Source organism: Muntiacus reevesi, chromosome 12 (genome assembly GCF_963930625.1).
Source record: "Muntiacus reevesi chromosome 12, mMunRee1.1, whole genome shotgun sequence".
Lineage (NCBI taxonomy): Eukaryota > Metazoa > Chordata > Mammalia > Artiodactyla > Cervidae > Muntiacus > Muntiacus reevesi.
Genome location: NC_089260.1, coordinates 35,406,818 through 35,433,188, shown reverse-complemented (window position 1 = coordinate 35,433,188; position 26,371 = coordinate 35,406,818). Strand labels below are relative to the sequence as shown.

At 45.5% G+C, this 26,371-nt stretch overlaps 1 protein-coding gene across 1 annotated transcript; it reads right to left on the bottom strand.

Annotated features, from left to right (window-relative positions):
* Positions 1 to 412: 412 nt before the first annotated feature.
* PAG1 (phosphoprotein membrane anchor with glycosphingolipid microdomains 1) lies at positions 413 to 20,741 on the bottom strand. The gene is made up of 6 exons (XM_065903280.1): positions 20,617 to 20,741; positions 18,956 to 19,007; positions 15,723 to 15,819; positions 13,024 to 13,625; positions 8,189 to 8,248; positions 413 to 1,838 (listed from the first exon to the last, which is right to left on the bottom strand). The coding sequence occupies exons 1-6, from the start codon at positions 20,739 to 20,741 to the stop codon at positions 1,467 to 1,469; spliced, it is 1,308 nt and encodes a 435-aa protein (XP_065759352.1). The 3' UTR covers positions 413 to 1,466.
* Between the last annotated feature and the right edge of the window lie 5,630 nt (positions 20,742 to 26,371).

The following is a 26,371-nucleotide window of genomic DNA, read 5'->3' as shown; positions in this document are numbered from 1 at the left end:
CAAGCACCAGGCTACAGAATTCATCACCTATTTCTTTAAAAACGTAGCTAAACCTTAATGGAATCATAATACTTTCATAAGGTTAATCGTCAGTCATCCCTAGTCATATCTTGTTCCTCTTTCCATTTTTACCATTTCAAATATTTCACTATTGCCTACCACAAGCCATTGAAAATGATCATTTATGTTTATTCCACTTATTTCTCCAATGAGTCAGCTGATTTTTGACCAAGAGCTCCAAGTACCATTTGAAAAGTCACGTCTTTAAAAACCTTCCATGTTTTAAACACTTGGTTAGAAAAAAGATAACAACTACTGGTACAAGCTTATGTGCTTTATGGTGTCTTTTCAAAATGAGAATATAAATCATTGTACATCAAACCAAAATAGTTAATATATATTTTATCTGGCACTTTCTAGAAATTAGGCATTAAACATAAAATACCTTATAAATTTATATAACAAAAATAAATGTTTATATTTTAATCTCAGATAGATTACCTTAGGGGAGCAGTTCATGGATGAACTCCTGCACCATCAGTGTGGCAGCGGAGATCATCAGAAATACACATTCAAGTCCACAGCCCTTGGGAAGAGATGGATGCAGGGGCTGCCACCCAAACACGTGGTCTGTGTCCCAACGTGGAGATTAAGGCTCTCTGTTTTGGAAGAATGAGCTGGAATAAAACAAGTATAGAAGTACCATGATATTCTTTGAAAATACTGAAAAGACTCTGAAGAGTTTCAAACACTGGGGGGAAAAAAACCATGTTGACTATAAAAACAAAATAAAGCATTTAACAATGACTTCAAGTACTTTGGAAGAGGCTGCTGACATGGAGTGCCCAAATCAGAAGGAGTGAAGAGCTAGGAAACCCAAGGGGCGTCCCCACTGGTTGGGGGCTCGGGTTCCCAGGTGCAGCTCTTTGAAGGGGCTGGGGAGTGGACCGGAAATAGCAACCACAATTTCTCAGCAACGGAAAACACCCACTTGAAGGCAAAGGCCCAGCCTGGTGGGAGAAAATCCTTGGAACGAGCCATTATAAATCGGAAGATGTCAAAGAGAAAAATGCCATTCATCTTACTATCAGTAGCAGGCAGCGAAGAGGAGAGAGGGAGAGAAACCCAGCTCCTGTGAATGGCAGTGTTTCAGGCAGGTGAGCTGTGGTTTTTGAATGTCATTCCTTCTCACCACGTGGCTTTCTTCATGAAGAGGGTGAGACGGCTGACAGCCGGGATCCTTCCAGGGTGTGGGTGCTTAGCGCAGGCGTGCCTGGGTCTGCCAGGTCCCTGGAAGCAGCGGGCCTCCCTCATTTCTCCCCAAACTGAGAAGCGGTCCTGGCATCTCCGATCGGCTTCCCTTTCCTAAAGAAGCATGTGAAGCGTGGCTGACGTCGCTTCTTGTCTTCTGCAGTCGCCCTGGCCTTGCCGGCTGGTCCTCTCCAGGCTGGGTCCTCTCCAGGCTGCTAGAGCCTGGTGATGTCTCGGCATTGCTGCTGCAAGTCCCCGATGCTCTCGTAATCATTCTCCTTTGGGCAGAGGCCATGGTGACTGTTGGTCTCTGAGGCAGCCTTCTCTTCCTCTCTGTTTAGAGTCTGTATTGCTTCATAATCTGGCTCAGGCTCCTCGCTGGGCCTGCCTGCTGCTGGAAGTGTGCTGACACTATTCGGCATCTTCTCAAAGTCTTTAACGGTGGCATAGAGATCGTTACAGGAAGAGGGGGACCTCGGAGCAGCTCCTTGCATGGAGGTGTAGGAGGCCTCGGGTACCTTAAGTGACTGTCCTGATTTGTTCCCTGGCTGTCCTTTTTTATGCACTGATGAATACATGGCCGAGATCTAGAAAACAAAGGGGAAAGTGAATAAACAAGCTTCAAGCTTGATTCCTCCCTCCCACTTTTAGTGACAAGCTAGATTCTTGGGACTATGGGGGTGTGTATCCCTTTAAGAATTTTTTTCTGATTCCCAAACTTTACAGAGATATTATTCACACACAATATATGTTAAGTTTAAGGTGTGCAGCATGATGATTTGATACATATATTGTGAAATGATTACCACAATAAAGTTAGTTAATAACTTCTTTACTGTAATTACCATATTTTTGGTGTGTGGTGATAACATTTAAGCTCTATTCTCTTACGAGTATATACACAGCATTGTTAGTTCTAGCCACCATGCTGTATTATATTTCCAGAACTTATTATAGATGGAAGTTTGACCCTTTGACCAATATCTCCTTATTTCCCCCAGACCCCAGCATGAGGCAACCACCATTCTACTCTATTTCTGCTTGGCTTTTCTAGATTTCATATCTATGTGAGAATACACAGTATTTGTCTTTCTCTAGCTGACTCATTTCACTTACCACAATGCCCTCAAGATCCATCTATGCTGTTGCAAATGGCAAGATATTCTTCTTTTTTATGGATGAATAATATTCCATTATGTGTACAAGCATGTGTGTGTGTGTAATTACATTTTCTTTATCCATTCATCTGTTGATAGACAGGTAGGTTGTTTTCATGACTTAGCTATCGTGAATAAAGCTGCAATAAACAGGGAAGTACAGCTATCTCTTGTAGATGGTGTTTTCATTTCTTTTGAATACACACCCAGAAGCCAATTCTTCACAATCTATGCTAATCCTGGAGTACATAACAACAGAACAATTACATGTGTCGTCTATAACTTTGTAAGTAGCATAATTCTATGAAATCCAGGTTCTCTCTAGGTCTGCTGAGGATTTGAGGAAAGCAGGTAGAGTGGGCAGCTCAAGACCTCCAGGACCTGACCTCAGCACCGGGTTTTATTCGGTTTCTTTATCACAATGATATTTCACTTGAGGAAAGTTTTGACTGCTTTACAAAAAAGGGTAGAAAACATATATGATACTGGTGATACTCAAAAGGCTGGGCTTCAAGTCAGCAGCAGCAGGATCTGGACATTTTTTGGAAAGGCAAACCCTGGGGCCCCACCCCAGATCCACTGAGTCACAAACTCTGGGGGTGGGTTGATTCTGATGTCCACTAAGTTCGAGAACCACTGAACCAAACTGTTTAATCCACTCCTCCTGCATCACAAAGGTCTAAACAATAGCTTCTGGATGCTGGTTGGTAGTATACATATATCTGTCAGAGGATCACTTTCCACTATTTTTTTTTCTGATTTTATTAATTTTATTGAAGGATAATTGCTTTATAGAATTTTGTTGTTTTCTGCCAAATATCAACATAAATCAGCCATAGGTATACCTCTCTCTCTTGAACCTCCCTCCCATCTTGCTTACCATCCCACCTATCCATTATTTTTTAAATTAATACTTCATTGCATACTAAGTGAAGTCCCTCAGTCATATCTGACTCTTTGCGACCCCATGGACTGTAGCCTACCAGGCTCCTCTGTCCATGGGATTTTCCAGGCAAGAATACTGAAATGGATTGCCGTTTCCTTCTCCAGGATATCTTCTCGACCCAGGGATTGAACCTGGTTTTCCCGCATTGTAGGCAGATGCATTACCATCTGAGCCACCAGGGAAGTCTATTGGTTAAATAGACATTCAGAGATGGGGCTAAGTTTTCTTCAGTAGGAAAATTTGTTCTTATATGAAATCAACACAGAAATGATATTGGGAGACAATCAACTTAGGGGATGGGCTTCCCAGGTGTCTCAGTAGTGAAGAACTTGCCTGCCAGTGCAGGAGATGCAGGAGACATGGGTTCAAACCCTGGGTCAGGAAGATTCCCTTGAGAAGGAAATGGCTACCCACTCCAGTATTCATGCCTGGGAAATCCCATGGACAGAGGAGCCTGGTGGACTACAGTTCATGGGGTCTCACAGAGTTAGACACAACTGCACCTCTCATGCACCAAACTCAGAAACTTAGAGGACACTCTTTCCTTTGGGAAGAACAGACTGTTTTCCAAGCAAACCCACTCAGTCTCACTAAAATACCTCATCTAGCCACAAATACGGAAGGCAGGGGGAGAAGGGGATGACAGAAGATGACATGGTTGGATGGCATCACCGACTCGATGGACATAAGTTTGCGCAAACTCCAGGAAACAAAGGACAGGGAAGCCTGGCGTGCTGCAGTCCATGGGGTTGCAAAGAGTCAGACATAACTGAGCAACTGAACAACAACAACAAAGCCACAAATATCGGGAGAGGTTTTATTTTCTTTGATACAAAAATGGACTGTCTAGGAAATTTGGGAGGGAGGGTATTGTTTTATTGTTAGAAATCATGGTTGGAAATAAGTAAAAATATCCTTCATTACCTGCAGTTATCTTTGCCACAGCGATTGATGTATTAAAACACCCAGGAAATAAGGGAACATACTTTCTGACAGATGCTTGGCTTTGCAAGTGCAGAGGGAGATGTCCTACTCTCACATATCCACATGCTGGGCAGAAAGCTTCCAGCTGGCCTCCAAAGCTTCTTAAGACACGCCTGGCGCACGCTAACTGTCATTTGCATGAGAACTTTCCCTACAGGCTGGTGGCTGGCATTTCCCAGGCCTTGACAGTCCAAAGGATTTGAGTCAGAGAAATAATTTTTGTGAAACTCCTGCCCTGTTGATTTAACCATTTTCATGCATATTAAATTAACATTCTCACCTGAGGGGTTTTAACTAAAAAATTCCTTTTAAAATGAGGAATTAAGAGTATCTTTCCATTTCAGAAGAATAAAAAACAAGGCCTCTGCTTTTTGTAGCAAGTTGCCAACATATGAAACTCTTTACTTAAAAGGTTCAGTTCAGTTCAGTTGCTCAGTCGTGTCTGACTCTTTGTGACCCCATGAATCGCGGCACGCCAGGCCTCCCTGTCCATCACAAACTCCCGGAGTTTACTCAAACTCATGCCCATTATGTCGGTGATGCCATCCAGCCATCTCATCCCCTGTCGTCCCCTTCTCCTCCTGCCCCCAAACCCTCCCAGCATCAGGGTCTTTTCCAATGAGTCAACTCTTCATATGAGGTGGCCAAAGTATTGGAGTTTCAGCTTCAGCATCAGTCCTTCCAATGAACACCCAGGACTGATCTCCTTTAGGATGGACTAGCTGGATCTCCTTGCAGGCCAAGGGACTCTCAAGAGTCTTCTCCAACACCATAGTTCAAAAGCATCAATTTTTCGACCCTCAGTTTTCTTCACAGTCCAACTCTCACATCCATACATGACCACTGGAAAAACCATAGCCTTGACTAGACAGACCTTTGTTGGCAAAGTAATGTCTCTGCTTTTTAATATGCTATCTAGGTTGGTCATAACTTTCCTTCCAAGGAGTAAGCATCTTTTAATTTCATGGCTGCAATCACCATCTGCAGTGATTTTGGAGCCCCCCCAAAATAAAGTCTGACACTGTTTAAAAGGTGGGCCAAGCCAAAAATATGGACAGATTATAAAGGGGTGAGTCATGCATGATAGGGCTTCCCTGGTGGCTCAGAGGATAAAGAATCTTCCTGCAGTGCAGGAGACCAGGGTTCAATCCCTGGGTTGGGAAGATCCCCTGGAGGAGGAGGAAATGGCAATCCACTCCATTATTCTTGCCTGGAGAATCCCATCGACAGAGGAGGCTGGCAGGCTATGGTCCAAGGGTTGCAAAGAGTTGGATAGGACTGAGCCACTAAGCATGCATGCATGGGTAGTGATGAAGGGAGCTGGTGTCCTGGATATTTATTCCTCACCTTCAGCGGTAACATCAGGAAGACAAACACAACTTTATCTGTGAGAGTAACAGTGAGAGCCGGGCCCCTACCACCATTTCTGTTTCTCTTCCTCCTCTTCCCTGTGGTTCTGTCATGATGGCCTCCACTCTTTGTAAGTACTTGGGCCTTCTTGGCTTTTACAGTCTTTTCTTTCTTAAACTGCAGGCTCTTCCATTAACTTGCAACTTAATATTATCCCTGGGCATGAACCAAATGTGCAGGAGGGTGTCATTGTAAATCTGAAATCTTATTAACGTTTCTCAAGCCTTCTAATATTCTTTTTGAATATATGTCTCCTATGACTATTATTTTTATTTTGTATAAATAAAAGGTTTCTCTTCAAGCCCTCTTACTATTTAGCTTTGCAATTTTTCTCTTTAACAACTTTCATCATTATTATTCAGTCTGTAAATTGTTATTATGTTCTCATAAATTACCCTCTTCTCCTCATTTCATTTCTTTTTATACTCAACCCTTCCCCCATCATTCTGTTAAATTAGGATAATAGTACTTAAAATTCAGGTCTCAGTTTCAGTCTGGACTAACATTATATCACATGAATATAAAAATAAATGATCTCCATATTTACTTTTCCTAAATCTTCTTCCTAGAATGAATACATGGGAGTCACAGTTCTTTATTCTATGTTAAACATTCAACAGTATAACAGGGTCCTATTTTCAAAAGCCACAAACAAATGCAAGATAAGAGGAAAAGTAATTAAAAATTTCACATAGTCTCAATTTATTTTAAAGAATTAGTTTCCAGATCTCATATATATATATATATATATATATATATTTTTTTTTTTTTCAGCCTGGCTTGTAGAATCTTAATTCCTTAACCAGGGACTGAACTCATGGCCTCAGCAGTGAAAGCACCAAGTCCTAAAAACTGGACAGCCAGGGAATTAAAATATTTTCTTGCCCCAATGGGATGGCTCCAGGACAGTGAAAAATGCTGGAGGAGGCACAGGAGCCACTTCGGGCCCTGATAGGAGGGCCCTGCATTAGCCTCGTGAGGGGTGGGCCTAGTGGAGATGGACATGGGTGGGGGAACATGAAAGTTAACTTCTGAGATGAAACTGAAGGGCCTGATTGCTGGCTGCATCTAAAGACAGTGAGGAAAATGGGGTGTTCAGGAGGGCCCCAGGGTTTTGGCTTCTGCAACCAGGTGGATAGATGGCAGTTCCATTCCCTGGAGCAGGAAACACGGTGGGGGGTGGGCAACATCACATATGCATGTTGCTTTTGCATGTATGTGCGTGCCAAGTCACTTTAGTTGTGTCTGACTCTGTGTGACCCTATGGACTGTAGCCCGCCAGGCTCCTCTGTCCATGGGATTCTACAGGCAAGAATATGGGAGTGGGTTGTCATGCCCTCCTCCAGGGGACCTTCATGACCCAGGGATTGAACTTTTGTCTCTTATGCCTCCTGCATTGGCATGTGAGTTCTTTACCACTAGCGCCACCTGGAAAGCTCACATTGCTTTTGTACACGTACACAATTTACTAGGCTAGGCATGCCAGAATGGAGAAGGCAATGGCACCCCACTCCATTACTCTTGCCTGGAAAATCCCATGGATGGAGGAGCTTGGTAGGTTGCCGTCCATGGGGTCGCGAAGGGTCGGACACGACTGAGCGACTTCACTCTCACTTTTCACTTTCCTGCATTGGAGAAGGAAATGGCAACCCACTCCAGTGTTCTTGCCTAGAGAATTCCAGGGACGGGGGAGCTTGGTGGGCTGCCGTCTGTGGGATCGCAGAGTCAGACACGACTGAAGTGACTTAGCAGCAGCAGGCATGACAGAAAGTGGCTTTATGTAGCTAGGTAAATTAAGGTGTTCGTCATCTAGCTTGCTAAATCCCATAAATACTGGCTTTTACAATTTTAATGCTTCATTGAAAGTTTAACCCATGACTCTTTAGCCCCAGTGCTTGGGAGAATACATCACCCTTTCTTGTTGGTGGCCATGTCTAACCCTACTTAAAGTCTGGAAATGTTTTTGAAGTTCCCTGCTGTCTCCCAGAAGCCTAAGCCCTTCTTCCTCTGTCTCCCAGCCTGGAGCAAATTCTCTACACCCACCTGTTCCAATTCTCTGCATATTCCAAACCACTATTAACTTCCTTCTAATGGGAACTTCCTTCTAATGGGAACTTCCTCCCTGATTAAAGCTCACACACTTACATTTCTCTCTTCTCATTCCTTTTTCCTCCCCTCCCCTTTCTATTTTTGTCTTCTCCTTCTTCCCTATTGAGCTTCCTTGTTCATCTTGTCCTCTTTCTTGTCTTCCCATCCCATAGTTACTCTCTCTGAACCACGATAATGCCAATATCGCCAACTCTGATCTCCAACCATAGGCCTAAGAGCCTACTTCAGTTTTCTCACATGAAGGGTAACATGACACTGCATTTACTTAAGGAAGGAAGTGCTATTCTCTATTAAAAGAGATTTTTGATTATTTAAAAGTAACAAAACTCACCTCTTCTTCTGTAAGAGTTGGGTCTTCTTCCCGGGACTTGTATGACAATGAACTAAGTCTCTGTTAGAACAAAATAAATCAAGAGAAGGGAGTTTAAAGTCAATAATTTAACCTTTTTTGGGGCATATGCTTTGATACATCTATCGACAAAAATGTTTTTAAATGATCTTTAGAGAAGAAACTATTTTCTACAAAGAAATTATATAAAGGACCTCAGGAATAAACACATAAGTATGATTTTATATACCCAACAGTATTACATTAGATAAACTTCTTCTAATTTTTTTATTTGAATCTGTAGGTACAGAAAAACCAAATGATTATGAAGATTACTGTTTCAGTTTCTAATTATCACTGAAGGATTGATCATCAATGAAAGATTGAAAAACTGACTGAAAAAATACCACGGTGTTTGTCAAATCCCTAAATTTTTTATTTCTACAGTTTGCATGAGTCATCAGGAAGATTCTTAAGTCATCTGGAAACTTTAAACAACTAGTGGAGAAATCAACTCATATTTTCTGGCCTCATTTCTTGATGATTCTGGCTCTGGGTTCATTGAATCTTTAGCACCTCTCCTGCCTGAATTCTTGCTGATTTCAACCAACCTGTATCCTTGCAAACCTGCCCCCACTCCGTGACCTCCCTGCACTGACCGTGTGTCCTTGCCCAACCTCCCTGCTCCGTCTGCACCTCAGACCCCTCTTACCCTAAACCACAGCAGCCCCACCATCCCATCTCCCTGCAGGCCCCTTCAGACCAGCACTCACTGTTCACACCTACTCCTCCCATAACCCAGTTCCAACAAGCCTGCAAAACTGTGGGCCCCCCAACCATCTTTTCCCATGTCTCACTTCTCCTCAGGGTCCTTCCTTCCTACCCTGTCAAACTCCAGCTCCATGGCCAGCCATCACTGTCATCCTTTAAGTACTCCACTCCCGTCCTGGTCACTGGAGAACTCACCCCTCAAGTGAGTCCTTAATGCTGCTCTCAATCTTCCTACACCTGCTAGTAACCCCGGCCCCAGCTCTCCTAGCTGCCTTCTTCACATCTCCTCTCTCCCTGAATCCCCAACACCTCATCCCTAGCTGAGGACCTTGAGAAAACTGAAGCAATCAAAAGAAATTTCTATAAACTTCTGCCTCCCCCATCACACTCCCAGTCTCTGCATTCACGCGTCTTCCTTCCTGCCCATTGCCACAGGTGAACTTTCCAGGCTCCACCTTAAGGCGATCCCTTCCTCCTGTGCGGGGGACCCTGACACATATCCTACTCATGGATATAAGCGCCAGGAACGCTCCATTCTGTCTACATCAACTTCCACCTCTGTGGAGTCATCCTCATCCACATAAAAACAGGCTATAATTTATCTATTCTAAAACCCAAACCAAAACAACCTACCCTTCTAGTTCTATTACTAATTCCATTACAGCAAAACCTCTTAAAAGAGTTGTCTAAAAAAAAAAAAGCATTCAATTTTTCCCTTGCTATTCTCTCTCTAAACCCATTTCAGTCCAGTTTCTGCCTCCTAGACTCCAAAGAAACTGCTCTCGCCAAGGACACTGATGCCCACCGTGTCCCTGATCTCTCCTGACCCACCTGCTGTGTGTGCTGCAGGGTCACCCCTTCTTTGCTCAACATTCACTCCTTGGCTTCCAGGACACTGAATTTTCCTGTTTTTCTCTCCTATTTTCCTCTCTCCTGCTGGCTCCTTTCTTCCTGGACCTGTGTCCTTGGAACTCTTTAAGTCCCCATTCACACATACTCATGCAGTGATCTCACCCAATGTCAGCTTGAAAAAACTAATTTCTGCTGCTGACTTCCAAATGTACAAGCCCAGCCCAGGCCTATCCTCAAAAGCCTGCTCCTCCATCCAGCTATTCTCTGATGTTGCTACTTGGATGACCAATATCTATCTCAAACCAATATGTCCAGCCCCGAACTCCCAAATTTGCTTGGCCCATGGTCCTTCTACTTCAGTTCATGGCAGTCCCACACTTTCAGGGACTCAGGCCACACCCTGGATTCATCACTGTTTCCTCATCCTTTCATCCACATCTGGCCCATCGACAAATCTGGTTCTAGTTTAATGTCTCCCATTACTTCTGCTGCTCCTACCCTGATCCAACAAGAGTTTTTCGTCTTGCTTATTAGAATGACTACCCAACTGGTCTCCTTGCTTTCATTCTTCACAGGTGAACGTCAGCTCCATCAGAGGGATCCTTCTTAAAGCCAGAAGAAGTCATCCTTCTGATTGAGGTTTTCAAGCAACCCATTTTATTCGGATTATAAGCCAAGGCCATGCAGGGTTGGGCTCCCAGTTATCTCTCTTCCAACTGCTCTTAGCCTTGCTCTCTTCTCTCCAGCCACACTTATACCCTCCTCGTCCCTGGAGAGGCTGGGCCTTCATACTGGCCGTTCCCTCTACTTCATTTGCTCTTCCCCAAAACATGAACCAACTGACTCTCTCAACTCCTTTTAATTTTTTGTTCAAATGCCCCTTTGAACAAAGGCAGCATGCCCTGACCACTCTCCTCACAACTGTGCTCCTACCCAACTTTCTCAGTCTCCCAGATTCTGTTCTGATTTTTTCCCTTTATATTTTAAAGCCTTCTAAGATATACTTTTGTTGTTTAGTCACTAAGTCGTGTCTGACTCTTTTTGAACTCATGGACTGCAGCACGCTAGGCTTCCCTGTCCTTCATTATCTCCCGGAGTTTGTTCAGACTCATGTCATTGAGTCAGCGATGTTATCTATATAATATATATGTATACATGGGGCTTTCCTGGCTGCTCGGACGGTAGAGTCTGCCTACAATGCTGGAGACCCGGTTTTGTTCCTTGGGTTGGGAAGACCCCCTGGAGGAGGAAATGGCAACCCACTCCAGTATTCTTGCCTGGAAAATCCCATGGACAGAGGAGCCTGGTGGCCTACAATCCTTGGGGTCGCAAAGAGTCAGACACGACTGAGCAACTTCACTTTATATATAGGAATATATATAAAAAATATACCTTACTTACATACCTATTTATGTCTTTATCTCCTAACTAAAATGTAAGCTCCACAGGGGCACAGATTTTTATTCATTTATATGTTTGTTAACTAGTGCATTCCCAGCACCTAGATCTTGCAGCTTACGGTGGAAAAGCTCATTAAAATCTTTTTGCAAATGAATGCATGAATATTAAGCATTTCAAGTTCTCCCAATCACTTAAAATGAGAATGGTTTATGTGGAAACGACGGATCATTCATCCTTATATTCCTACAGAAAGGTAATCTGGTTTCCCAGATGGATATTTCCAGTTTCTAATGTGACATCTGGAGAATTGCTTACTTGGCAGTGGTTAGACAATCAACTCTCTTATCTATCAACTGCTTGTAAGTAAAAAAAGGGTTTAACTGTTTTAAGCAGCATAAATTTCACATTAGTTTTATTATCTTTGGTTATACAAAGGGCAAAAAATTGAGCTGCATTTTTGCCTTTAAGGAACATGCTCATAAACACTTCACTGGTGCTATCAACAGCTTACTTCATGGGTAACATGAAAAGCCGAAATACATTCAGAGACACTATTCAGAATGAGCCCTTGGAATAAGGGCCTCCCAAGTGACGCCAGTGGCAAAGAACCCACCTGCCAATGCAGGAGACAGAAGAGACACAGGTTCCATCCCTGGGTCTGGAAGATCCCCTAGAGGAGGGCATGGCAACCCACTCCAGGATCTTTGCCTAGAGAATCCCACAGACAGAAGAGCCTAGAGGGCTACAGTCTATGGGGTCGCAGAGTCAGACATGACTGAAGCAACTTAGCACGCACATATAACCCTAGCCAGGGTTCCTCTTTTGATCAGGAACTCCACAAGCTTTCTAAGGCTGCTATTGACTGCCTAGCCCCTACTTGGCCTTCCTACCGAAACCTGGACTTTCCTGGTGGCTCAGATGGTAAAGCGTCTGCCTACAATGTGGGGGACCTGGGTTTAATCCCTGGGTCAGGAAGACCCCCTGGAGAAGAAAATGGCAACCCACTCCAGTATTCTTGCCTGGAAAATCCCATGGACGGAGGAGCCTGGTAGGCTACAGTCCACGGGGTCACAAAGAGTCGGACATGACTGAGCGACTTCACTTCACTTCACCTAAACCTGAGAAGAGAAACCTACTGTTGTCTCTGCAGAGAATGGAAAATCCCAAGGTAATGCTGACAGCTGGAGATGAGAATTCCAAGCTACTGTGGCTCAGATGTCAGCTCATGGGACACACACAGAGAAGGCTCAGGGATTCTTACTGCATTTTAGAGCTCTATTGAACATCTAAACTTAAGAGTCACACAGGTTATTGTTTAGAAATTGTCATAAAATAAAATCTCTTACTTGACTCCTATAAAAGTCTATATCCATTACCAGATATGCCCGGCAGCACCTGCGGGCTTGTTCCTGGGCTCTGATTTCTGGGACCGCAGGCGGAGGGGCGGGGATCACCCCGCTGCTTGGGATGGCGACAAGCAGAAGAGGCTAAATGGGCAGCTAAGTCTCCTCTTTCTAGTTCTTGGTCTTCAAAATGAAGAAAATAATACTTGGCCCCAATTAGACATGATGCAAAAACTGGAAAATATTCAAGATGCCAAGACAGAAATATTTTGTAAACATGAGTTTTCAGTATTTTATTACTTGGAGGGGTAAAAAAATTCAAACACAACTTACATGAAAACAGCCTTTATCATTTAATGCACGTGAAGGTGTCAGTGCGTATTTCTTAAAATACCGTGCAAACAAATGCCCCAGGTTTAGCTAGATTCCCAATTGGGACAAAAACTCTGAAACGAAAGTGCAGGAGCCCACCTTGTTGGTTTCACTGGTCCCCTCCGCGGCTCCCTCTTCTCCTGCTTGCCTCTCTTCCTTCTGAAGGTTTTCATTTTCGTCTAGGAGTTTCACGGGGACAGGAGGCGGGGCCTCCTCTTCTGGATCACATGAATTTCCAAGAAGAATCTCCGCGTTGACACTTTGTCGACACTTTTTGTTTCTGTCCACCGACGCATACTCAGCAAAGTCTGTTCTGCTGTTGGCCTGCGGCCCCGGAAGCTCTTTCACACCAGAAGTCAATTTCGACCTGCCACTGTGGCCTCGACTCGGCTGGGCAGCTGCCGTCACCTCCTTAATTTCGTTCACGGTTTCATACAAGCAGTCTTCCACCATGTTTTCTTGCGAGGAACTATCCTTGAGCACTTCATAGGGTCCTTCCATCCCCAGACCCTGGTCCCCATCCGCACTTCTGCCATTGTGCACCGTGTCCACCGAGCTCTCAGGGGGAATTCTGGGCAACTCTCGGCTTTGATGACATTTTGGCTTCCCTGTGCTGTCCTGGGAGTCCAGCAGATCCGAAGCTGAGGTCTGGACTTCCTCATAATGTTGCATGCAGGTCACCGTGCTGTCTTCTGAAAGAACTAAAGCAGCAGCAGTATTAAAAATGGAGAAAGACGCCTGCTTATAGAATCATTACAGTGACTCGGATAATGTCAAGTGAGGTGAAATTACGCTACCGACTTTTTATTTGACTTGAGGTTGCAAATTGTACGTGATGTAACTGTTAGTGGAAATCTGGGCTTCCCTGGTGGCTCAGATGGTATAGAATCCACCTGCCAATGCAGGGGATGCAGGTTCAATCCCTGGGTTGGAAAGATCCCCTGGAGAAGGGAATGGCCACCCACAACAGTATTCTTGCCTGGAGGATTCCATGGACAGAGCAGCCTGGCGGGCTACAGTCCATGGGGTTGGAAAGAACTGGACACAACATCTGGGGAGACTGATAATGGATATCTTGATCTGTGAAGTTATCACCACCACCCACTGTGTTTTGCCCTCTGGATTTAGACATCTGCGTCCTGGTAGACAGAGAACCGGCACTGGCGTCTGAAGACATGGTGTCAATCCTGACTGCCCCACAGTTTCCCGGTCTATAAATGGAGGTAAGAAGAGGATTTGCTATTTCAGGAGAAAGCATTCTGTAAACTGCACCATACAAATGTAGTTGTGACTTCTGTCAGCATTCACATCAGGCAGTGAGCGTGTAGACGGGGTGCCTAGGACTCAGAACAAAGGTTCACATTACAGATCCTTAGTGCATAGACCATAAGATCTTAGGCAAATTAATAACTTCTCTGTGCCAGGCAGAATAATGCACCCCTAGGTGTCCGCGTCCTAAGCCCTAGATTCCGTGAATGTGTTTCGTTACGTGGCAAGGGAGGAATTAAGGACAAGGATAAACTAACTAACTGTTGACCTTGAGATGGGGAGGAACCTGGGCATCCAGGCGGGCCGAGTGTAACTAGGAGGGTCCTTATAAGTGAAAGGGGCTTCCCTGGTGGCTTAGACAGTCAAGAATCTGCCTGCAATATGGAAGACATGGGTTTGATCCCTGGGTGGGGAAGATCCCCTGGAGAAGGAAATGGTAACCCACTCTAGTATTTTTGCCTGAAAAATTCCATGGACAGAGGAGCCTGGTGAGCTACAGTCCATGGGGTCGCAAAGAGTCAGACAGGACTGAGCGGCTAACACCTGTGAGTGAAAGGGGCAGGAGAGCCTGAGAGGGGCTTGAGGATGGAGAGAAAGGCCTGGACCAATGAATGTGGGCAGCTTCTAGAAGCTGAAGCAGGCGAGGAACCAGATTCTGCCCTAGAGCCTGGGGAAGAAATGCTGCCCTGCTGCTACTGGGCTGGACAATACTTACAGATGTTAGCCCAGGGAGACCCAGTTCAGACTCTGATACCCAGACCTGTAAATTAATCTGTACTGTTCTCAGACACTAACTTTGTGGTAATTTGCTGCGGCAGCAATTAATGTCCTCATCTGTAAACTGAGGACAGTAATAATTTCCATCTTACAGGGCAGGACTAATACTAGTAATAGTAATCTTATAGGGCAACAGTAATCTTACATTGATAGCATACATGAGTTCATAAACATACAGATCTTAGAGCGATGGCACACAGCAGCCAACTCATAGATACTAACTTTTCATCCAAATGAGATTATTTTTGCTAAAACTGGCAGTAATACAAAAGGAGAGCAAGAACATATTTCCTAGTTTTTTCAAGCTACATTTTCTTTTTTCAGGTGTGAACAGTTTATTGAAAGGTATAAGAAATACAGTGGATAAGGTAGCCGATAAAGCCTGCATTGATAAACCAGCTTCAAATATGTGACTGGAGCCAAATCTTGCAGGAAAAGTCTGGAAAAATAGAGTAATAAACAGGCCTACGAATTATCTCAGCCAAGGGACAAGGGACCCCTCCTTGTACCACTCATCAGTGAAGGGCTGCCTTGGGGAAGATATTAATTCCCAGGTACTTCCGTCCAGGTCAAGAAGGCAAGTGGGGTTCTAGCAGTTTTGCCGGCAGGAGCAGGAGCTGGTGTTATAAAGAAATGATGATGGTAACTGCAGTGGTGTTCTGAGCTACATTTTCTGACCTTTCTGAGCTACATTTCTAGTCCTTTCGCAGGTAATGAGGCCTGCCCACAGTTGGAGCTGTGGCAGCACTTACTGTCTCCGTTGGTGAGAGCTCCGTTCTGCTCGCTGCTGGGGGGCGCATCTGTGGCCAGGCTGGTGACAGAGCGGCTGAACATCTCCTTGTCAGAAGGCTACAAGAACAAAGGTGCCAAGCGAATCAGACTGCGGGGCAGAGGGGAATAGCCCCGCCTTTTTGTTGTTGTTTATTTATATTTATTCATTTGGTCAAACTGCATAGCCTGTGGGATCTTAGTTCCCCAACAGGGATTGAATCCCAGCCCCTGGCAGTGAGAGCGTGGAGTCCTAACCGCCGGACCACCAGGGAATTCCCTCCACGGCTTTTTCTAAAAATTAAAACAGCAGCAACAAAACCCAAATCTGCTACTTAGATGCAAATTAAGTGAAATGAAATGAAATGGAGTTCCTCAGTTGGACTAGCTGCATGTCAAGGGCTCAACAGCCACACGTGGGTAGCGGCCATTCTGTCAGTGCAGCTGAGCCATCTTGGTGGAAGGTTCTATTGGACAGAGCTGTCCTGGGAATCTTCCGAGGCTGCCACCCACAGAGCTTCCCTTCCCAGATCACAAACGGGGTATAGTAGGTCATGGGGAGTCAGTCTCTTAGCTCAAGGCAAGGCGGGATGAGGAAGGCCCAGGGCTGATCAGAATCAGCTCCAGCAGACAGCAGCCTCATCTTTCTCCCAGAGATGCTGGAAATGTTACCCTTTTCAAAGGTGTGTCACGCTGAAGAAAACAAGGGAAAACATCACCTTTGTCATCTGAAGGGAAGAGACTTAAATCTGATCAAAGATAAATGTCACTGACATCTGAGATGTTCATAATCAGCCAAGTCTCTGCTTGAAGGTTCACAAAAACTGTTGTATGCTAAAACTTAGGTCTGCAAACCTTCATTATTCTCACAAACAAATTCAGGACCCTTGGGGGGAAGAATGGCATTGATCGTTTTCCACTGGGCTTATCAGCATGAGTGGATAATACAGGGCATAATACGCAAGGCTGAGCTACAGTTGGAAGTAAGTTGCTAGATCACGTATTTCTTGAAATATGCCACCTGTCTCATGCAGCAGCTGATCCACTGCTGATATGATCTGCTCCCCGAGCCTGCTCATGGAGTGCATGCAGGACCCAGGTGGCCACGCTGGCCAGGCTCCAGGAGTCCACACAGGAAGTTCTGATGTGAACAGCACCACAACCTTGGCGACCTGGCTTCTCAAATTCTCGGACTCCTGACTGGCAACCAAGTGATAATAACAGAGGGGGCTTCCCAGGTGGCTCAGTGGTAAAGAATACACCTGCCAAGCAGGAGACACGGGTTTGATCACTAATCCGGGAAGATCCTGTGGAGGAGGAAATGGCAACCCACTCTAGTATTCTTGTCTGGGAAATCCCATGGACGGAGGAGCCTGGTGGGCTATAGTCCACGGGGTCGCAAAGAGTTGGACACGACTTGGTAACTAAACCACAAAAATAATAACAGAGTACGGAGCTCACGCTCATCCTGCTCCAGAAGCTTACAGGGAGTCAACTGTTTCAATCGCATGAAAGGGGACCCGCTTTCCCCTGGGTCACCCCTGGACCAGCGTGTGGGTGAAGCTATAGCAGAGGTACCACCTTCTCCCCCACCTACCTTCTGGGTGCAGTCTAACAGAGGTGCTGGGGACAGGTGAGAAGTGGGGACACAGACAACCAGAGACTGCAGTGGGGGTAACAAAGTGAGGGTGAGAGGGAGGGTGGTGATGAGAAGCCGGAAGAGGTGGTGGGTGAGCCGCCTGCACATGGAGACAAAAGGAAGGATCCCCAGGGGCTCCTAGGAGAGGCCATCTGACCACTTTGTTGCCTGGGCTGGAAGAGTTTCCACATTCACAGGGCAGGGTGCCTGGGACTGGGTGCTGGGGGTGCTCGGAAGCTGACTGCTGGCTGCTTTTCTCATTCCAGACCTCACGTGACATCCCTCACTCATCCATCCTTCCTCTTTGCCCCTTCTTCCTCTGACAGATTTACAGTTGTTCTTGAGAAATTACATCTAGGAGAGGAAGCATCTTCACAGTTTTATCCTGTGTATATGAAGACAGGGGCTTCCCTGGTGACACAGCAGAAAAGAATCCACCTGCCAAGCAGGAGATATGGGTTCAGTCCCTGGGTTGGGAAGATCCCCTGGAGGAGGGCATGGCAACCCTCTCCGGTATCCTTGCCTGGAGAATCCTATGGACAGAGGGGCCTGGTGGGCTGCAGTCCATGGGGTCACAAAGAGTCAGACACGACTGAGTGACTCAACAACAACTTAGTGACTCAAAGACACCTCGAGGGTGGCCCATCCCCAGCTGTTAGTGTTGTTCGGCCAGTTAAGGGCAGAGGCCTGAGGGGAACAAGGTGGGACCAGGACGCTCAAGCTGCTCCCCACCTGGGTGGATCCCAGAGGCCCTTAGGGCCTGTCAGGGCCCTATAGGACACAGAGCAAGAAAACTCGGCCAGGCCATCTAGGATGCTGGGTCTCAGGCTCCTGTGAGCTTACTGATCAGCTGTCATGGGTTGAATTTTCATCCTCCCCAAATTCCTGTAGGGAAGTCCTAACCCTCAATACCTCAGAACTGACCTCCTACGGACTCAGGGTCACTGCAGATGAAACAGGTTAAGATGAGGGATGAGGTCATATCAGAGGCCTTCTAAAAGGGGAACTTGGACAGACATAAACACACACAGAGGGAAGATGGTGTGAAGAGTCACAGGGACAAATAAGACAGTGAGGGCAGAGTCTTCAAACCAAGTATTGCCAAAGGCAGGTGCTTCCACCACTGGAAGCTAGGAGAGCAGTCTGGAACACACGCACCCTCATAGCCTGCTGCTACTGTGATCTTGAATTTCTAGCCTCCAGAACTGAGATGATAAATTTATTATTTAAGCCACTCAGCTTGCGGTCCTTTGTTATGACAGCTGTGGCAAACTAATAAACCGGCTGGAGCTGGGCAGAGGCGAAACAGAAACATCTCTGCAGTAAGCTGGAACTATCTGAGCATCTTTCGAGCAGTGGCTGCAAAGAGCCGGACACAACTGAAGTGACTGAGCACGCACACACGCTAGCCATGGGGAAAATAAATCTGCAGCATGAGGGCACAGCCCAGGCAGCCAGTTAACTCTGGCTGAGTTGCTTCCCTCAGCTTGTGAGCTTGCAGGGACCTGCTGAGAGAAGTGGCTGATGCCTTAAAGTGCACATGTGTGTGCACACACACACACGTGCATGCACACTCACCACGTTCATCAGGTTCTCATGGTCCCCGCTGTGCGGTCTTGGCTTCTTTTCTCTGAAACAGAAAAGGAAACATGGCTGTAATATCCAACATGCCACCTAAAATCAAATAAGATCAAAGATCCAAACTGTATCAACACTTAAATCTCTCTTTGGATAAAGAACCAAGTTTACTTTACTGAGAAACCAGAAGTCAGACAAGTTACCCCTACTCTGCAGACAGCAGGGTCTGAGGGGGTCAAGTCCTAGCAAGGGCTGGCCATTTCTCTTGCTCCCACTTCCTCCAGGAGTAGAAAATACAAGTTAACAAGAGGACTGGGGCAGTTTCCTGAGTAGGAGCTGTTTATATCTAGAATATTGGGATGATTTCTTTCTTTTTTTTTTTAATTTTTAAGGAAGTCCAGACAATTCTCACGTCTTCATTTTTCTTAATTCAGTCTTTGCAAAGTCACACACTGCCAGGGGATTGAGAAAATAAAGAAAATACAACTTCTGGCTTGTTGGGAAGGGTACATGCTCTCAGGATGAGTCATGTGTACTTCCAGACTATGGAAAAGTCCATCCAGTAAAAATAGAATTTATTTTTACTCAGGACAGGCTAAAGAAAGCCGTCAGTACTAGAGGTTACCTTTCCCATAGATGTATAAGGCAACAGTGACACCTAGCGGGAGTGTAAATAATTACAGAGGCAGGCCCTCCCAGGCCCAGGAGACACTCCTCTCCTCTTGGGTCTTATTTCTTCATCTTCCTGGCCAGCTGGTCTCTCTCCCAGCTCAGAAGACCTGGGTCCCAACTGGCACTACTTGATTTCAGGGACTCGAGGTTTTCTCTTTTCGACAGAGACTTCAGCGCAGGAAGCCATATATGGACTTTTAAATGACACTTGGCGACTTTCTTCCAAGGTTATTGAGGAGAGGGTTGGCTGCCAGCTGGTCTTCACTGGCTGCTCCAGTAGCAGCCAACTCACCAGAAAGCGGCATATGCCATAACAATGCTGAACACCTGGAAAATCACTCTGGCTTCGGAAGGACTCTGCTTCTCTCTAACCTAAGATCTCCTTTTTTTTTTTTTTTTTTTTTTTGGTGGGAGGGTTACACATTTTATATGAAGGAGTTCAGAGAGAGAGAGAAGTACAGTTCTAAAATAAGACAAGATGGTTATTTCATATACAGAATATTTCCCTTTTAGAAAAATCTGTTTCTTAAGAAACTGCAGTTCTAGATTACAAATCTTTAATAAAATGACCCCTCCACAGCTACAGAGTAGCAAAAATTCTCAGTAACTCTCAAATGGTAGCAAAAAAGAGTGTGTTTAATATACATCGTACTTAATTTCCAAATGTCCACAGATGGAAAAAGACAATATAAATTTAGACACGGGTGTGCTCATGAGAACAGCAAAAAGTTCCTTCTGGGAAGTTTCATATATAAGGTCTTTCATATATAAGGTCTCTTCCAGCTGCTCCCCAGGAAAACCAAATATGGCCTTTCATTGAGCTAATAAAAAGTGTCCTGGGCCGGCCCCTTTGCAGGAGAGAAGGCAGTTAATCACAGGAGTGTCTATGCAGTGGGATGCCATCCATCACAGGCTTTTTAATACAGAAAGTCTTCTGGGTCCCAGGAACGTGTTATTTTAAGGCTCCAGTAGACACACGTCACTCTCACCTGTCGCAACTGGAACACAGAAAGATGAGGAAGGTGATGAGGAAGAAGGTGGCCACAGATGCCAGGCTCCCCAAGAGGATGATCTGTGTTTGTCCCTCGATCAGCAAGCTTCCCTCGGATCCCATGGTGGGCGCGGGGAGTGGCAAGGGCTGCTGGGGTCAGTCAGTCCTTCCAAGGTGGCGACATGGGGGCAGAGGGCGGCGTCCTTCTGCAGAGAGAACAGCGAGTGTTTTGACAGCTTCTCAGGAGAGGTGCTGGAGTCTGGTAGCAAGTTCCTGTGGGGGAGGGGCTAGACGGGAGTGGGGGTGGGGCGAGTCTGAGCAGAGCAGGGAGGTGTGTACAGAATGCACTGGACTCGGCCTGGAACAAGTACCCCTCTGTGGTCCAGGCTTTTGTTTTCTCACCCAAAATGCAAAGCAGGAGTGTGCAGTGCCTAGCTCTGTGTTTGAGGCCACAGATGTTATTTTTGTGTGTTTGGGGGATAGATTCTTAATCTTTTCAAGTAAGACTCCGAGTCTTTTTAATTACTATTTTTCACCTTTAAATATTTAAATAAATGCAAAATGTTTCACCTGGAGAAAATCTGTTGAAAAATAAACAACAAATAAATACACGTGTATTTGGATTCCTCTTTTCCACAGAACACTGTAAACCATTTACTACCGCTTTCACAAAAACGTAGTTTGCAACTTCCCCACTTGAATCCTCAACTCCCCAAGCCTGCTTCTCTCCGAGAAGGTTTAAGGTTAATACAATTAATGACATTGATAGTCTTTATATTCACCTTCAGAAACAGTTACCTGTTCTGAGCCTATGACTTTATTTTCAGGGCTGGCTTTCATGAAAGTTTGTAAGCATTCAGTAAGTCTATTTTCAAGACACTGGAGGAAAGTCTGTGCTGAGAACGCATCACCAGCAGCAAAGAAGCGTAGTAATAAACAACTACAAACGGAACCTAAGAGCTGTCGCCAGGATATTGTAGTACCGGGCACATGGGGGCTCCCTAGGTGGCGCTAGTGGTAAAGAGCCCATCTGCCAAGGCAGGAGATGTAGGAAACTCAAGTTCGATCCCAGGGTCAGGAAGATCCCCTGGAGGCGGGACTGGCAACCCAGTCCAGTATTCTCGCCTGGAGAATCCCATGGACAGAGAAGCCTGGTGGGCTACAGTCCACAGGGTCGCAAAGAGTCGGACACGACCAAAGTGGCTTAGCACACACGCAGTCAAGTGCTTTCCTCATGCAATCGCTGACACTAGCCTGCGAGGAAAGCAAGCCCAACTCCCACTTTTCAGACAAGGAAGCTGAAGGTCAGGCACCAAGTCCCCCCGCGGTGTCGTCAGGCCCAGCGGCAGCGGAGGAACGGAGTCACGGAGTCCGCCAGCTCCGACTCCGGCACTTGTGGCCTCTGCCCCTAGAGGGCGCTCCTTCTCACTGGGGGCTATTGCGCCCAGGTCCAGTGAGTTACAAGGCTTCTAAATGAAAACGGCCAATGAGCTTTGTGAAATATTTTAAGATTTAGATTTTGAAAAATAGAGCACTATTTCAAATGAATGATTTGCTTTCTCATCAGAGATGCCTTGTTTAACGAACATTTGTTCAATTCTAGAACATTTCTCACTTACACAGCCTTAGCTTCATTCTCAAGTTACGTGAATAAAGTCAGCAAATAAATATTTGTGTCATGACAATTCATCAGAACTCAAAACACTTTTTAATAAAAAGGCTGGCTGATATTTGCATTTCCATTTGCTCCTTGACAGAGCTGGGCCTATGTAGCCAACCACTGAGCACCTACATCAAGCCTGCACCTGGGCAGCTTAGGGAGTGCACTGTGGTTCAATGGGAGAAAATTTTCTCCAGGTGAAACATTTCGCATTTATTTAAATATTCAAAGGTGAAAAATAATAATTTTTCAAAAAGCTGGAGAAAAAGAAATTGTATCTGTTAAGTACGCAGAGAGAATTCTAGGAGATGAAGCTGACTGCTTTCTATATGGCCTTAAACCAACACGAACACGTCCTAAAGCTCCATAAATACATAAACGTACAACTTCCTGGGTAATAAAGAACTGCATTCTTCCTGTGCTGGTTATATATTATACCTGTGAACACTGCATGCATACTGTCATGGATGGTCACGTTGCCTTTGCCTGTTTGCCCCTGGACAGCTATAACTGAAGAGCGCTTCTCTTATGATTCGTGGCAACAATGAATAATTCACTTTAAACTTAGGCTACAAATTGGCACCAGAGTAAGTTATTAAAATACATTCAAGCAAGCATATAAATCAATAAATGTTTATATCCAGGTCCATGCGCAGCACATTTTAAGAGGCACAAAGAAAGGAGATCTGTTGTGCGGGCATTTGTGTGTTCCTTCTTTCATTTGCTCACTCATTCGTACAATGATTAATCAGTGTCTATTTATAAAGACCTAGGTCCTTAGAAAACAGTTTCCTCAGTGAATTATTCAAAAGCCCCATGTCCATCAGCAAGCCCCCCTCTCATCTCTGTGCACGTTTCTCCTCTCAACAGGGGGAGGCGACAGAGCATCACATGGTGCTCCACCTCACAGAGCGGTGTGGGGAGGAGAAGGGTGAGAGCAGATTATTACCAGCGACTGAATAAAGGATGTAACTCACAGAAAATGTGTCAAAACTCCCGGCTCACTCCTCTTCCACTAGAATCTGCAGAAAAGCTACGGAAAGCAACACTTTTCCCAAAAGTTCTGGTGCACACACACAAAAAGGCACAGGGAGAAGAATGACCTGGTGTGTTTCTGAGTCAGATATTATAATACACTGTAATCCCCCGGGGCAAGGGCTCCGATTGTGTGGCAGCTTTCACCTCTCGGAAACTTCTGCGAGCAACTGAAGAAGTCACACGGGTCACAGCCCTGGTTGGGAGTGTGGCGGGAGTCCCCACCCTTGCAGGGGCCAGCAGTGTGTGTGGGAGGTGTCTACACACATAGACTTCCAGGTGGAATTATTCTTGTTTCAGAGAAAATCCACACCACTGTTAACTCTTGTCTCCTACTCTGTTTCTGGCCTTTTGTTTCCATAGTTCTGCCCATTTCTTCTCTGGCCATCTCCTTAAATTCTGGTGGTTTATCTACTATTCAGACATGACTGCCTTTCCCCCATGGGTGTTCATGGGCTGCACGCTCCGGTATGTAGACAGACTACCTCTACCCCTCCCAGTGTGTGTAGATGGCCCATTCCTCCCCCTGTATGTGTAGATGCCCATGTTTGGCTTCCACGTTCCTCTTTCCCAGTGGGGATGAGAGGGGAAGCCCTGTGCTAATGATCCGGGGCTTTCCAAGAAGCGGAATGGACTTTCCTGCCCAAGGCTGGGCCCTCACACACTGGTTTCACTGAGCTTAAATGCAGTGCGCAGGGGTCCCTCACGTAGTTCATCTTGAGCAGTGGAGCCATCTACATCCTTACCAAAGGTTGAAGATTTCTCTCAAGAGTGGCGACAGGGGGGAAGAAAACAAGCTGCAGTGTCCGGGAAGTAAGGAGTCACCCTGAAAAGGAGGGGCCCCCCAAGGAGTGAGGGTTTCCTATACCTTACCATCTTCGCCAGGGTCCACGTGGAAAAGATAGTCCAAGGCTGATGCTGTCACTGGTCTTGGGGACCAGCTTTTGTGCGTGTGTGTTTAGTCGCTCAGTTGTGCCTGACTCTTTGCAATCTCATAGACTGTAGCCTGCCAGGCTCCTCTGTCCATGGAATTCTCCAGGCAAGAATACTGGAGTGGGTTGCCATTCCCTTCATCCAGGGGACCTTCCTGACCCAGGGGTTGGACCCAGGTGTCCTGCAATGAAGGTGGATTCTTTACCATTTGATCCACCAGGGAAGTCCATGGGGATCAGTTTCAGTTCAGTTCAGTCGCTCAGTCATGTCCGACTCTTTGGGACCCCATGAATCCCAGCACACCAGGCCTCCCTGTCCATCACCAACTCCCGGAGTTTACTCAAACTCGTGCCCATCATGTCGGTGATGCTATCCAGCCATCTCATCCTCTGTCGTCCCCTTCTCCTCCTGCCCCCAATCCCTCCCAGCATCAGGGTCTTTTCCAATGAGTCAACTCTTCACATGAGGTGGCCAAAGTACTGGAGTTTCAGCTTCAGCATCAGTCCTTCTAATGAACACCCAGGACTGATCTCCTTTAGGATGGACTGGTTGGATCTCCTTGCAGTCCAAGGGACTCTCAGGTGTCTTCTCCGACACCACAGTTCAAAAGCATCAATTTTTCGGCACTCAGCTTTCTTCACAGTTCAACTCTCACATCCATACATGACCACTGGAAAAACCATAGCCTTGACCAGATGGACCTTTGTTGGCAAAGTAACGTCTCTGCTTTTTAATATGCTGTCTAGGTTGGTCATAACTTTCCTTTCAAGGAGTTAAGCAACTTTTAATTTCATGACTGCAGTCACTCTCTGCAGTGATTTTGGAGCCCCCCAAAATAAAGTCTGACACTGTTTCCACTGTCTCCCCATCTATTTCCCATGAGGTTGAAGGGACCAGATGCCATGATCTTAGTTTTCTGAATGTTAAGCTTTAAGCCAACTTTTTCACTCTCCTCTTTCACTTTCATCAAGAGGCTTTTTAGTTCCTCTTCACTCTCTGCCGTAAGGGTGGTGTCATCTGCATATCTGAGGTTATTGATATTTCTTCCAGCAATCTTGATTCCAGCTTGTGTTTCTTCCAGCCCAGCGTTTCTCATGATGTATTCTGCATAGAAGTTAAATAAGCAGGGTAACAATATACAGCCTTGACGTACTCCTTTTCCTATTTGGAACCAGTCTGTTGTTCCATGTCCAGTTCTAACTGTTGCTTCCTGACCTGCATACAGGTTTCTCAAGAGGCAGGACAGATGGCCTGGTATTCCCATCTCTTTCACAATTTTCCACAGTTTATTGTGATCCACAGTCAAAGGCTTTGGTGTAGTCAGTAAAGCAGAAATAGATGTTTTTCTGGAACTCTCTTGCTTTTTCAATGATCCAGCAGATGTTGGCAATTTGATCTCTGGTTCCTCTGCCTTTTCTAAAACCAGCTTGAACATCTGGAAGTTCTCAGTTCACATATTGCTGAAGCCTGGCTTGGAGAATTTTGAGCATTACTTTACTAGTGTGTGAGATGAATGCAATTGTGCGGTAGTTTGAGCATTCTTTGGGATTGCCTTTCTTAGGGATTGGAATGAAAACTGACTTTTTCCAGTCCTGTGGCCACCGCTGAGTTTTCCAAATTTGCTGGCATATTGAGTGCAGCACTTTCACAGCATCATCTTTCAGGATGTGAAATGGCTCAACTGGAATTCCATCACATCCACTAGCTTTGTTCGTAGTGATGCTTTCTAAGGCCCACTTGACTTCACATTTCAAGATGTCTGGCTTTAGGTGAGTGATCACACCATTGTGATTATCTGGGTCATGAAGATCTTTTTTGTACAGTTCTTCTGTGTATCCTTGCCACCTCTTCTTAATTTCTTCTGCTTCTGTTAGGTCCATACCATTTCTGTCTTTTATCAAACCCATCTTTGCCTGAAATGTTCCCTTGATATCTCTAATTTTCTTGAAGAGATCTCTAGTCTTTCCTATTCTGTTGTTTTCCTCTATTTCTTTGCACTAATCGCTGAGGAATGCTTTCTTATCTCTCCTGGCTATTCTTTGGAACTCTGCATTCAAATGGGATCAGTTTACTCTCTCCTAATTCCTTCATCAAGTAAGATGTCTCCTAAGCATCCTGAATCAAG

What these genes read in the sequence shown, in the direction of transcription:
- PAG1 (XM_065903280.1), bottom strand. Translation starts at nt 20,741, where the DNA reads ATGGGATCCGAGGGAAGCTTGCTGATCGAGGGACAAACACAGATCATC. An exon ending in CTGTGTTCCAGTTGCGACAG is followed by an intron (nt 19,008 to 20,616) that starts GTGAGAGTGACG and finishes TTTCTGTTTCAG; the next exon opens with AGAAAAGAAGCCAAGACCGC. An exon ending in GGACCAGTGAAACCAACAAG is followed by an intron (nt 8,249 to 13,023) that starts GTGGGCTCCTGC and finishes TTGTTCTAACAG; the next exon opens with AGACTTAGTTCATTGTCATA.